At 72.7% G+C, this 13,856-nt stretch overlaps 1 protein-coding gene across 1 annotated transcript; it reads left to right on the plus strand.

Annotated features, from left to right (window-relative positions):
- Positions 1-1,308: 1,308 nt before the first annotated feature.
- MAP4K1 (mitogen-activated protein kinase kinase kinase kinase 1) lies at positions 1,309-13,709 on the plus strand (the record flags this gene model as incomplete). Its single annotated transcript, XM_075076327.1, has 28 exons — positions 1,309-1,427; positions 3,600-3,657; positions 3,965-4,055; positions 4,305-4,369; positions 4,540-4,595; positions 4,691-4,738; positions 4,858-4,900; positions 5,429-5,501; positions 5,577-5,708; positions 5,796-5,858; positions 5,943-6,024; positions 6,926-7,042; positions 7,576-7,654; positions 7,758-7,804; positions 8,183-8,241; positions 8,905-8,949; positions 9,161-9,184; positions 9,273-9,318; positions 9,590-9,764; positions 9,838-9,914; positions 10,005-10,043; positions 10,125-10,209; positions 10,809-10,885; positions 10,978-11,038; positions 11,114-11,219; positions 11,474-11,532; positions 11,637-11,740; positions 13,524-13,709. Coding segments are annotated over exons 1-28 (2,196 nt in total), but the record flags the coding sequence as incomplete, so codon positions are not given.
- Positions 13,710-13,856: the final 147 nt, after the last annotated feature.

Raw genomic sequence — 13,856 nt, forward strand, 5'->3', positions numbered from 1 at the left:
AGCGCGGAAACCTGGGGAGGCGGAGGCGGGTTCTACCCTCCTGGCCCCGCCCACAGCGCCGGGCCCCGCCACCGCGACCCTTCCCAGTGCAGGCATGGGGTCTGGGCCTGGTCCAACTGGTCCAGACTGGGCCAAACTGGGGCCACCCTTAGGGCAAAGTGGGGGTATCAATGAGGGGGGTCATACTGGTGTGGACTGGGCCGTACTGGGGGTGGAGGGGTGTCCTACTGGTGTGGACTGGGCCATACTGGGGGTGGAGGGGTGTCCTACTGGTGTGGACTGGGCCGTACTGGGGGTGGAGGGGGGTCACACTGGTGTGGACTGGGCCGTACTGGGGGTGGAGGGGTGTCCTACTGGTGTGGACTGGGCCGTACTGGGGGTGGAGGGGTGTCCCTACTGGTGTGGACTGGGCCGTACTGGGGGTGGAGGGGGGTCACACTGGTGTGGACTGGGCCGTACTGGGGGTGGAGGGGGGTCACACTGGTGTGGACTAGGCCGTACTGGGGGTGGAGGGGGGTCACACTGGTGTGGACTAGGCCGTACTGGGGGTGGAGGGGGGTCACACTGGTGTGGACTGGGCCGTACTGGGGGTGGAGGGGGGTCACACTTGTGTGGACTGGGCCATACTGGGGGTGGAGGGGGGGTCCTACTGGTGTGGACTAGGCCGTACTGGGGGTGGAGAGGGGTCACACTGGTGTGGACTGGGCCGTACTGGGGGTGGAGGGGGTCACACTGGTGTGGACTAGGCCATACTGGGGGTGGAGGGGGGTCCTACTGGTGTGGACTAGGCCGTACTGGGGGTGGAGGGGGGTCCTACTGGTGTGGACTGGGCCGTACTGGGGGTGGAGGGGTGTCCTACTGGTGTGGACTGGGCCGTACTGGGGGTGGAGGGGGGCTCACAGTGGGATGGACTGGGCCGTACTGGGGGTGGAGGGGGGTCCAGGGGGGTCCACACTGGTACGGGCTCGGCCGTACTGGGGTCAGACTGGGGGGGCACTGGGAAGCAGTGGGGTGCATTGGAGGGGGTCGCGGGGGGCAGATGTGCCCCACTGCTGCCAAACTGGGCTCTGTGGGGAGCGCTGGGATGGAGCCGGGGGAATGGCGGGATGACGGCGGCCTAGCGCGGGCCCGGGCTGGGGCGCAGGGGTGCCCCCAAAAGCGGGGGGCGGGGCAGCGCCCGGATGCCTGGGTCCCCCGTGGGCCGTGCCTCAGTTTCCCCTTCCGCCGCGGTGCCTTGTGGGGGGGGGGGGCCCGCCACCTCCCGCCACCCGGCCTGGCTGGGGGTGCCGCGGGGTGAGGGGGGGCGTCGGGGGGCGAGGGGGGGCACCATGGACCCCCGGCACCTCCACATCTCCACCCGAGACCCCCAGGAGGACTTCGAGGTCCTGCAGCGCCTCGGCGGCGGCACCTATGGGGAAGTCTACAAGGTGAAGGGGGGACACCCCCCCCAGATCCGGCCTGGGGTGGGGAGGGGGGCGTGTGACCCCCCCAAATCCGGCCTGGGGTGGGGAGGGGGTGTGTGACTCCCCCAAATCCGGCCTGGGGTGGGGAGGGGATGTGTGACTCCCCCAAATCCGGCCTGGGGTGGGGAGGGGATGTGTGACTCCCCCAAATCCGGCCTGGGGTGGGGAGGGGGTGTGTGACCCCCCCAAATCCGGCCTGGGCTGGGGAGGGGGCGTGTGACCCCCCCAAATCCGGCCTGGGGTGGGGAGGGGGGCCGTGTGACCCCCCCAAATCCGGCCTGGGGTGGGGAGGGGGGTGTGTGAACCCCCCAAATCCGGCCTGGGGTGGGGAGGGGGTGTGTGACCCCCCCAAATCCGGCCTGGGGTGGGGAGGGGGCGTGTGACCCCCCCAAATCCGGCCTGGGCTGGGGAGGGGGCGTGTGACCCCCCCAAATCCGGCCTGGGGTGGGGAGGGGGCGTGTGAACCCCCAAATCCGGCCTGGGGTGGGGAGGGGGTGTGTGACTCCCCCAAATCCGGCCTGGGGTGGGGAGGGGGCGTGTGACCCCCCCAAATCCGGCCTGGGGTGGGGAGGGGGCGTGTGAACCCCCAAATCCGGCCTGGGGTGGGGAGGGTGTGTGTGACCCCCCCAAATCCGGCCTGGGGTGGGGAGGGGGTGTGTGACTCCCCAAATCCGGCCTGGGGTGGGGAGGGGGTGTGTGACTCCCCCAAATCCGGCCTGGGGTGGGGAGGGGGCGTGTGACCCCCCAAATCCGGCCTGGGCTGGGGAGGGGAGTGTGTGACTCCCCCAAATCCGGCCTGGGGTGGGGAGGGGGTGTGTGACTCCCCCAAATCCGGCCTGGGGTGGGGAGGGGGGCGTGTGACCCCCCCCAAATCCGGCCTGGGGTGGGGAGGGGGCGTGTGACCCCCCCAAATCCGGCCTGGGGTGGGGAGGGTGTGTGTGACCCCCCCAAATCCGGCCTGGGGTGGGGAGGGGGTGTGTGACTCCCCCAAATCCGGCCTGGGGTGGGGAGGGGGCGTGTGACCCCCCCAAATCCGGCCTGGGGTGGGGGAGGGGTGTGTGACCCCCCCCAAATCCGGCCTGGGGTGGGGAGGGGGCGTGTGACCCCCCCAAATCCGGCCTGGGGTGGGGAGGGGTGTGTGACCCCCCCCGGGGTGGGGAGGGGTGTATGACCCTCCCAAATCCGGCCTGGGGTAGGGAGGGGGTGTGTGACCCCCCCAAATCCGGCCTGGGGTGGGGAGGGGGTGTGTGACCCCCCCAAATCCGGCCTGGGGTGGGGAGGGGGCGTGTGACCCCCCCAAATCCGGCCTGGGGTGGGGAGGGTGTGTGTGACCCCCCCAAATCCGGCCTGGGGTGGGGAGGGGTGTATGACCCTCCCAAATCCGGCCTGGGGTAGGGAGGGGGTGTGTGACCCTCCCAAATCCGGCCTGGGGTAGGGAGGGGGTGTGTGACCCTCCCAAATCCGGCCTGGGGTGGGGAGGGGTGTGTGACCCCCCCAAATCCGGTCTGGGGTGGGGAAGGGGTGTGTGACCCCCCCAAATCCGGCCTGGGGTGGGGAGGGGTGTGTGACCCCCCCCGAAATCCAGCCCTGGGTTGGGGAGGGGGTGTATGACCCCCGTGACCCCCCCATATCCAGCCCTGGGATACTGGGGACCCCCAACATCCCCACCCAGACACCAGGGTCCTTGGGTGGGTGTGGCAAGCGGGGCCCCCCTGCTCCCCCAGTGCTCCCAGTTCCCCCCCCCCAGTGCTCCCAGTTCCACAGCCCGGCCCTTCCTGCCGGTACCCGCAGCCCCAGGGGACCCCCCCGCTGCCGCTGCCGGAGGCGTGAGGCCCCGGCACAGGGGGCACTGGGGGGGCACTGGGAGCACTGGGAGGCACTGGAGCACGGGGGGGCACGGGGGCACTGGGAGGCACTGGGGGGCACTGGTTTCACTGGGAGCACGGGGGGGCACTGGGGGGCACTGGGAGGCACTGGGGGGCACGGGGGCACTGGGAGGCACTGGTTTCACTGGGAGCACGGGGGGGCACTGGGGGGCACTGGGGGGCACGGGGGCACTGGGAGGCACTGGTTTCACTGGGAGCACGGGGGGGCACTGGGGGGCACTGGGGGGCGGCCCTGACCCTCTCCCCCCAGGCCCGCAGCAAAGCCACGGGCGAACTGGCCGCCATCAAGGTTGTCAAGATGGAGGCAGGTGAGGGACCCCCCGGTGGGGGACCCCGAGACCCCCTGGGGCCCCCCCACACCTGCTGGGGCCCCAGATACCACCCCAGTACCCCAGATACCCCCCAGGACCCCCCAATACCCCTTGGGTCCCCTGGGATGTCCTGAGAGCCCTCCCAATTCCCCCTGGGACGCCCCCAGCACCCCCTGGGGCCCCAGAGTGTCCCCCCAATACCCCAGATACCCCCCTGCGACCCCCCGGGACCCCCCAATACCCCTTGGGACCCCCCGGGTCCCCCGGGGTGCCCCCCACACCCCGCGAGCCTCTGCCCCCCCAGACGACGACCGCGCCACGCTGCAGCAGGAGATCCTGATGGTCCGGTCCTGCCAGCACCCCAACATCATCGCCTACTTCGGCAGCTACAGCTGGTGAGGGTCCCCCAAGTCCCCCCAGCCCCCCAAATCCCCCCGACCCTCCCCAGGCCCCCAAATACCCCCCAACCCCCCCCAATATCTCAAACACCACCCCCCAGCCCCATCAGCCCCCTCCCAAACCCTCCCACTGACCCCAGCCTCTCCCCGAGCCCCCCTGTGTACCCCTGGTGCCCCCCAACTGCCCCCCCCGGCACCCCAAGCCCCCCCCCCAAGCCCCCCGTTAACCCCTTCCCCCCCGCGCAGGTGCAACAAGCTGTGGATCTGCATGGAGCTGTGCGGGGGGGGGTCTCTGCAGGACATCTACCACGGTACGGGGGGGGACGACTGAGGCACGGGGGGGGGCATAGAGCCGGACACCCCCCCGCCCAGCAGCCAGCTGTGGACCCAGGCGTCCGGGGCCCCCCCAGATTTGGGGTTCCCCCATTCTTGGGGGGCACCCCGGGGCCTGAGTCCCCCCGCTGAGCCCCTCTCCCCGCAGTGACGGGACCCCTCTCGGAGCCGCAGATCGCTTACATCTGCAGGGAGACCCTGGAGGTGGGTGGACGCCCCCCCTCCGGACCCCCCCGGACTCCCCGGGGACCCTCGGGGACCCCCACCCCCCAGGCTGACCCCCATCCTCATCCTCGCAGGGGCTCTCCTACCTGCACTCCCAGGGCAAGATCCACCGGGACATCAAGGTAGGGGGGACAAAGGGGGGGGGCAAGGGGGGGCGGACAAGGGCGGGGGGACATTGTGGGGGGTGTCACACGTCGGGGGGGGCCGGGGGGGTCCCGCTGACCCCATCCCATCGCTGCAGGGAGCCAATATCCTCATCAACGACAGCGGGGAGGTGAAGCTGGGTGAGTGCTGGGGGGCAGTGGGGAACCGGGGGGCTACGGGGGGCAGTGGGGGGGTGTGAGGGGCTATGGGGGGCAGTGGGAAACTGAGGGGCTATGTGGGGAAGTAGGGGGTGTGGGGGCACAGGGGGCAGCAGGGAATTAGGAGTATCTGGGGGACTAGGGGGCTATGGGGGGCAGTGGGGGGTGTGGGGGCATGGGGGGCAGTGGGGAACCGGGGGGCTATGGGGGGAAGTGGGGGGTGTGGGGGCAAGGGGGGCAGTGGGGAATTGGGGGGCTATGGGGGCTGGGGCCAATGGCGGAACCGGGGGGGGGGCAGTGAGGAATTGGGGGCAGTGGGAAATTGGGGGGCTATGGGGGATTGGGGGCAATGGGGAACTGGGGGGCTCTGGGGGGCCCAGGGTGCTGGGGGAAGCTGGGGGGCCCTCGGATGCCTGGGGCGGCAATGGGGTGGGGGGTCCTCTCCCCTCCGGGGGGGGTGCTAGGTGTGGGGGTGTCTGCGGGACCCCAATCCCTCACGCCCCCCCCCAGCCGACTTCGGGATCGCGGCGCAGATCAGCGCGACCTTCGCCCGGCGGATGTCCTTCATCGGCACCCCGTACTGGTGAGGGGGGGTCCTGGGGGGCCCGGGGGGGCCCGGGGGGTCCGCATCCCCACCGCTCCCCCCGTGCCCCCCCAGGATGGCCCCCGAGGTGGCGGCGGTGGAGCTGAAGGGGGGGTACAACGAGCTCTGCGACGTCTGGTCGGTGGGCATCACCGCCGTGGAGCTGGCCGAGCTGCAGCCCCCCATGTTCGACGTGCACCCCCTGCGGTGAGCGCGACCCCCCCCCGCCCCCCCCCGGCCCCCGCCGGTGGGGAGGGGTCCCCCTGACCCCCCCCCTCCCCCTGCCCGCCCCAGGGTGCTGTTCCTGATGTCCAAGAGCGGGTACCAGCCCCCCAAGCTGAAGGACAAGGCCAAGTGGTGAGTGGGGGGGGGGGGGGCTGGGGGCGCCGGGGCCCCCCTTGAGGGGCGGGGACCCCCAGCCTCACCACGGCCCCCCCCCAGGTCCCCCCCCTTCCACAACTTCGTCAAGGTGACGCTCACCAAGAACCCCAAGAAACGGCCCAGCGCCGCCAAGATGCTCAGCGTGAGCCCCCCCGCCCCCAACCGGGGAACCCCCCCCCCGGGGACCCCCAAACCTGCCCCCAGTCTTCCCACCTTGTCCCCCTCCCGTCCCCCTCCCCCCCCAAATGCACCCCTGTGCCTCGTCTGTCCCCTCCCGGTCCCCCTCCTGTCCTGGTGCCCATCCCGTCCCCATCCTCATCCTCATCCCCTCCCTGACCCCCTTGTCCCCACATCCCCCGTCCCCATGGCCCCCCCCTCCCTGTCCCCATGTCCCCCCGTCCCCCCATGTCCCCCTGTCCCCCCACCCCCCGTTCCCATCCCCATGTCACCCCGTCCCCCATGTCACCCCCATCCCCACGCCCCCATCCCCGTCCTCATGTCCCCCTGTCCCCCATCTCCCCCTGTCCCCCCACACCCCATCCCCATGTCACCCCGTCCCCTATGTCACCCCCATCCCCACACCCCCATCCCCGTCCTCATGTCCCCCGTCCCCCATCTCCCCTGTCCCCCCACACCCCATCCCCATCCCCATGTCACCCCGTCCCCCCATGTCACCCCCATCCCTGTCCCCATGTCCCCCCTGTCCCCCCGTCCCCCCATCCCCACGCCCCCTGTCCCCGTCCCCATCCCCATGTCCCCCCTGTCCCCCATGTCACCCCCGTCCCTGTCCCCATCCCCATGTCCCCCGTCCCCACGCCCCTGTCCCTGTCCCCATCCCCATGTCCCCCCTGTCCCCCATGTCCCCCTCGTCCCCCCGTCCCCACGCCCCCATCCCTGTCCCCATGTCCCCCTCGTCCCCACGCCCCTGTCCCTGTCCCCATCCCCATGTTCCCCCTGTCCCCCATGTCCCCCCCGTCCCCCCGTCCCCACGCCCCCGTCCCTGTCCCCATGTCACCCCTGTCCCCCCTGTCCCCGTCCCCCAGCACCAGTTCGTGGCCCAGCCGGGGCTGAGCCGGACCCTCACCCTGGAGCTGCTGGAAAAGCTCCGGGACCCCGAGCGGCTCCTGGGGGGCTGCGACCCCGAGGAGGAGGAGCCCGAGGTGGGGCTGGGGCACGGGGGGCACGGCGGGGGGGAACTGGGAGCACTGGGAGGGACAGGGGCATGGGACTGGGGGGGACGAGGGGTGGCCCCGGGGGGAATTGGAAGTGCTAGGGGGGTGGGGGGGGCACTGGGACCACCGGAGTGGGGATGCAGGGCATACTGGGGGGGACTGGGGGGCTCTGGGGAGCTGGGGTTGGCTAGGGGGACTGGGGGCACTGGGTTTCTTAGAAGGACTAGACTGGGGGGCAGCGGGAAGGACTGGAGCGCTGGGCAGGGGCACTAGGGATTACTGGGAGGGTCTGGGGGGCAGGTGGGAGGCTCTTGGGGGGCTCTGGGGGGCACGGGGGGGGCGCTCTGGGAGGCTCTGGGGAGTGTGGGGGCCACTGGGATGTTCTGGGGGACAGGGTGGGACTCTGGGGGGTATTAGGGGCACTGGGAGGATCTGGGGGCTCTGGGAGGCTCTGGGGGGCTCTGGGGGCTCTGGGGGGCTCTGGGTGGCACGGGGCCCCCCGTCACCCCTTGGTCTTGCAGCTGCCCCCCCCCGTGCCCCGCCGGATCCACTCCACCCACCGCCCCCCCACCGCCGGCCGCTGTGACCCCGGCCCCCACCGTGAGTGTCCCCCCAGACCCCAAACTGTCCCCAAGAGCGTCCCCACATCCCCGTACCCCATGTGCCCCCCATGTCCCCCCATGTCCCCTCGCTGTCCCCGCAGTGCACCGCCTTGGCAGGCGGAAGGAGAGTGACCCCATGGTGCAGCCGGTACGTGGGGCCCCCCACATTGAGGGCTGGGGGAGGCTCTGGAGCAGTTGGGGGTCCCTGGGGAGGCCAGGGGTGCTGGAGGGGTCCCTGGAAGCTTTGGGGGTCCCTGGGGAGCCCTGGGGATGCTGGGGAAGACCCTGGAAGCTTTGGGGGTCCCTGGGGAGCCCTGGGGGTGCTGGGGAAGACCCTGGAAGGGTGGGGGTCCCTGGGGAGCCCTGGGGGTGCTGGGGAGGGGCCTGGGGGGAATGAGGGGGGAATGTGGGGGGCTGGAGGTACCATGGGGGACATCAAAGGATTTGGGTGGGCCTGGGGTCTTGGTCCTCTTGGGGTGCTGGGGCGGTTCCCCTGTTTGCAGCCCCCCCCAACCCTCTCCCCCAGGTGTCCTCGGCAAAGCCTGGCTGCAGCAGGAGAGTGGGGGGGTCTGAGAGCAGCGCACGGTGAGGGGGGACATGGGGGGCACGGGGACTGGGGGGACATGGGGAACACAGGAACATGGGGGACTCGGGGAGCACACGGGGACTGGGGGGACACGGGGACATGGGGGACACGGGGACTGGGGGGACATGGGGGTCACGGGGACTGGGGGGACACGGGGACATGGGGGTCATGGGGACATGGGGGACACGGGGACATGGGGGACACGGGGACTGGGGGGACATGGGGGTCACGGGGACTGGGGGGACACGGGGACATGGGGGACACGGGGACTGGGGGGACATGGGGGGACATGGGGGACACAGGAACATGGGGGACACGGGGACATGGGGGACACGGGGACTGGGGGGACATGGGGGTCACGGGGACTGGGGGGACACGGGGGCATGGGGGACACGGGGAGCACACGGGGACTGGGGGGTCACGGGGACTGGGGGGATACGGGGACATGGGGGACACGGGGACTGGGGGGACATGGGGGTCACGGGGACTGGGGGGACACGGGGACATGGGGGACACGGGGAGCACACGGGGACTGGGGGGACACGGGGTTCGAGGGCAGCACATGGTGAGGAGGGGGACACAGAGGGGACATTGAATTGGGGGGGGACGCGGGGGGACACCCGGGGGGGGAGGGGCACGGCCTCACGCCCGGCTGCTCGCAGGGGCGACACCTCCGATGACGACGACGACTACGATGACGTCGACATGTGGGTGATACCAACCCCGATGTCCCCCTGTCCCCCCATGTCCCCCTGTCCCCCCATGTCCCCCTGCGCCCCCATGTCCCCCTGTCCCCCGATCCCGCTCCCAGGGACATCACCCTGTCCCCTGGGCATCGTCCCCGCTGAGCAGGGAGGGGGTCCCCCGCGCCCCCCCATGTCCCCCCGTCTCACCCAGCTCCTCTCTGCCCCCCCACAGACCCAGCCGCGGTGACCCCAACAGGTACTGTCCCGTGTCCCCAACCCTGACCCCCCCCCCAAGCTGGGGACCCCCCCCGTCCCCCCCCCCCGACGCTGTGCTCTGTCCCCAGTGCCACGCTGCCCGAGGACGACGTGCCCCCCCCGCTGCCCCCCAAGGTGAGCGCCTCCCCCCGACACCGGCCGTGCCCCGGGCGGGGGGGGACCCCAACACCCGCCGTCCCTGACCTGGGACCCTCAGGCGGGGTTGGGGGTTCCCAGTCCCAAACTGGGTGGGTGGGTGGAGGGCACGAATCCCACACTGCGGCCCCCACCCCAACTGCACCCCCCCCCCTTGGCCCCCCATCTTGTGCCCCCCCATCTGAACCCTCGTTCCCCCACCCCCTGTCCCCCCCGTGTCCCCCGTGTCCCCCCCCCTCCCCCCCGGCAGCCCAAGTTCCGGACGGGCTCGGCTGAGGCCCCCCCCGAAGACCCCCGCCCGCGGCCCCGGGGGCCCCTCCTGGAGCAGCCGCCCCCCCCGGCCCTGGTGCGCTGCGCCAGCGGCCCCGCGGGGGGGCTCGGACCCCCGGCCCCCGCCCGGGGGGGGCCCCTGGCTGCCAGCTCAGGTAGGTCGGGGACATTGGGGGGGAGGGGAACCCGGGGGGGGGGCAGGTGCCCTGACCCTGCCGCCCCCCCCAGACCCTGCGCTCTGGTTGGGGCCCTGCAGCGAGGACCCCCCCCTGCTGCCCCCCAAGACAGAGAAGATCCGGAAAGCGGTGAGCCCCCCCTCCATCACCCCGTGTGTGTCCCCCCCTTGTCACCCCGCTGTCCCCGACCCCCCGTGACCTCTCTGTCCCCCCCTCCAGGTCCCTGCGGACAACGGGGGGGCCGCCCCGAGGCCACACGTGAGTGCTGGGGTGCGGGGGCCGGGGTGTGGGGGGGTGTACCCCAATACCTGCCCCCCCCTCACCCCCCCGGCCCCCCAGGAGGGCTCCCTCTTCCGGAAGGTGTTTGATGGGTGTCCCCTGCACGTGACGGCCACCACCACCTGGACCCACCCCGGCACCCAGGGTGGGCTTGGGGGGCGCGGGGGGGGGGCGCGGGGGCGCCTTGGGGACACTAGGGATGTGGGGGGGCACCGGCGACATCGCTTGGGGGGCGGGTGGGGGGCACTGGGGGGCACTAGGGACATTGGGGGGGATTGGGGACATTGGGGGGCACTAGGGATGTCAGGGGGCGACTGGGGACATTGGGGGGATCAGGGGGCAGGTTGGGGGCATTGGGGGGCACTAGGGATGTTGGGGGGATTGGGGACATTGAGGGGGGTTGGGGGGCACTAGGGACATCGGGGGGTCATTGGGGACGTCGGGGGGCGATTGGGGACATTGAGGAGGGTTGGGGGGCACAGGGACATTGGGGGGATTGGGGACATCAGGGGGTGCACTGGGGACATTGGGGGGCACTGGGGTGCCCTAGGGATGTCGGGGGGTGTATTGGCGTTATCAGGGGGGATTGGGGGGCACTAGGAATGTTGGGGGGCATTGGGGACATCAGGGGGCATTGAGGAGGCATTGGGGACATGGGCTGGGGTCCCCGGGGACACTGGGGTGCATCAGGTACCTCGGGGTGCCTTGGGGTGACGCGGCCCCTCACCCCGTGTCCCCCCCCAGACCCCCACCTCATCCTGGGAGCAGAGGAGGGGATCTTCACCCTGAACCAGAGCGAGCCTGAGGCCACGCTGGAGCTGGTGGGTCTGGGGGGGTCTTGGGGGGCCCTGGGGGTATCGGGGGGGGGCCTTGGGGGGGTCCGGGGGGTCCCAGCCCCCTGACACCCCCCCAGCTCTACCACAGCCGCACCTCCTGGCTCTACTCCATTGGCAACGTCCTCATGTCCGTCTCGGGTGAGTGGGGGGATTTTGGGGGGCTTGGGGGGGGCTGGGACCCCCGGCCCCTCGCTGACCCCTCTTGCCCCCCAGGGAAGACCCCCCAGCTCTACTCCCACAGTCTGCTGGGGCTCTACGAGCAGAGCAAGAGGGAGCAGCGCCCGGGGGTGCACATCTCCCCCCACCGCCTCCTGCCCAGGTATGGGGGGGACCCCTAAAACTGCTGCCCAGATAATGGGGGACCCCCAGCCCCCCAACCCTACCGCCTGGGGGATGAAGGGGACCCCCCCCACCCCCCACCCAGGCATCGGGACCCCCCAGCTCCGGGCTGAGCCTGGGGGACACGTGAGGTTCTGGGTTGGGGGGGGGAATTTGGGGGGTGACGGGGGTCACGCCGGGGTCCGGCTGCACCCCAGGGGACCCCATCGTGTGTGTGTCCCCCCCCCCCACCAGGAAGAACGTCATCTCCACCAAGATCCCCGACACCAAGGGCTGCCGGACCTGCTGCGTGGGTGCGTGGGGGGCCGGGGGGGGCCTGGGGGGCGCCTGGGGGGGGTCTGGGGGGTCCCGGGGGGGTCCCAGCAGGGTCCGGGGGGCTCTGACGGGGTGCCCCCAGCCAGGAACGGGCAGACGGGGTGTCACTACCTGTGCGGGGCGCTGGACGCCGGCGTCGTGCTGCTCCAGTGGTACCAGCCCCTGCAGAAGTTCATGCTGGTCAAGGTAGGGACCCCCAACCGCCGGCCCCGGCCCCAGCGGCCCCCTGACCCCCTTCCCCGCAGCCCCCCGACCCCCATCCCCGGCCCCAGTGGCCTGGGGACCCCGTCACTGTCCCCAACAGCCCCCCTGCCCCTGTCCCCAATGGCCCCTGAACCCCCGTCACTGCCCCAACAGCCCCCCGGCCCCTGTCCCCAATGGCCCCTGGACCCCCGTCACTGCCCCAACAGCCCCCCGGCCCCTGTCCCCAATGGCCCCTGGACCCCCGTCACTGCCCCAACAGCCCCCCGGCCCCTGTCCCCAACGGCCCCTGGCCCCCCGTCACTGCCCCAACAGCCCCCCGGCCCCTGTCCCCAACAGCCCCTGGCCCCCCGTCACTGTCCCCAACAGCCCCCCCGACCCCTGTCCCCAATGGCCCCTGGCCCCCCGTCACTGCCCCAACAGCCCCCCCGGCCCCTGTCCCCAACGGCCCCTGGCCCCCCGTCACTGCCCCAACAGCCCCCCGACCCCTGTCCCCAACGGCCCCTGGCCCCCCGTCACTGCCCCAACAGCCCCCCCGACCCCTGTCCCCAACGGCCCCTGGCCCCCCGTCACTGCCCCAACAGCCCCCCGGCCCCTGTCCCCAACGGCCCCTGGCCCCCCGTCACTGCCCCAACAGCCCCCCCGGCCCCTGTCCCCAACGGCCCCTGGCCCCCCGTCACTGCCCCAACAGCCCCCCGGCCCCTGTCCCCAATGGCCCCTGGCCCCCCGTCACTGCCCCAACAGCCCCCCGGCCCCTGTCCCCAATGGCCCCTGGACCCCCGTCACTGCCCCAACAGCCCCCCGGCCCCTGTCCCCAACGGCCCCTGGCCCCCCGTCACTGCCCCAACAGCCCCCCCGGCCCCTGTCCCCAACGGCCCCTGGCCCCCCGTCACTGTCCCCAACAGCCCCCCCGACCCCTGTCCCCAACGGCCCCTGGCCCCCCGTCACTGCCCCAACAGCCCCCCGGCCCCTGTCCCCAACGGCCCCCCGTCCCCCGTCACTGCCCCAACAGCCCCCCCGACCCCTGTCCCCAACGGCCCCTGGCCCCCCGTCACTGTCCCCAACAGCCCCCCCGACCCCTGTCCCCAACGGCCCCTGGCCCCCCGTCACTGCCCCAACAGCCCCCCGGCCCCTGTCCCCAATGGCCCCTGGACCCCCGTCACTGCCCCAACAGCCCCCCCGGCCCCTGTCCCCAACGGCCCCCCGTCCCCCGTCCCGTGTCCCCATGGTGGGTCCCCCTGTCCCCATGTCCCCGCGGTGGGTCCCCTGTCCCCCATCCCGTGTCCCCGCGGTGGGTCCCCACGCCCCCCGTCCCATGTCCCCGCGGTGGGTCCCCATGCCCCCCTTGTCCCCGCGGTGGGTCCCCACGCCCCCCGTCCCGTGTCCCCGCGGTGGGTCCCCACGCCCCCCATGTCCCCATGGTGGGTCCCCACGCCCCCCATGTTCCTGTGGTGGGTCCCCACGCCCCCCATGTCCCCGCGGTGGGTCCCCACGCCCCCTGACCCGTGTCCCCATGGTGGGTCCCCCTGTCCCCGTGTCCCCGCGGTGGGTCCCCACACCCCCTGTCCCATGTCCCCGCGGTGGGTCCCCCTGTCCCCATGTCCCCACGGTGGGTCCCCTGTCCCCCATCCCGTGTCCCCGCGGTGGGTCCCCACGCCCCCCATGTCCCCGTGGTGGGTCCCCACGCCCCCCATGTCCCCGCGGTGGGTCCCCACGCCCCCCCATGTCCCCGCGGTGGGTCCCCACGCCCCCCGTCCCGTGTCCCCAGCACTTTGACTTCCCGCTGCCCTCGCCGCTGCGGGTGTTCGAGCTGCTGGTGACCCCGGGCGAGGAGTTCCCCAGCGTCTGCATCGGGGTGAGCCCCGGACCCTCGCCCGCGCGCCCCGTCCTCTTCCACACCATCAACCTCAACTCCCTCACCTCCTGGTTCGCCCACGCGGGCGCCGGTGAGCGGGGCGGGGGGCTGCGGGGGGCCGGGGGCTGCGCGGGCACCCGGCTGCTGCGGCTGCTGGGCTCTGGCTGGGCAGCCCGGGGAGCTGGGGTCCCTGTGGGAGTTGGGGGTCCCTGGTGGGAGTTGGGGGTCTCAGGGGGAGTTGGGGTC

Source organism: Phalacrocorax aristotelis, chromosome 30 (genome assembly GCF_949628215.1).
Source record: "Phalacrocorax aristotelis chromosome 30, bGulAri2.1, whole genome shotgun sequence".
Lineage (NCBI taxonomy): Eukaryota > Metazoa > Chordata > Aves > Suliformes > Phalacrocoracidae > Phalacrocorax > Phalacrocorax aristotelis.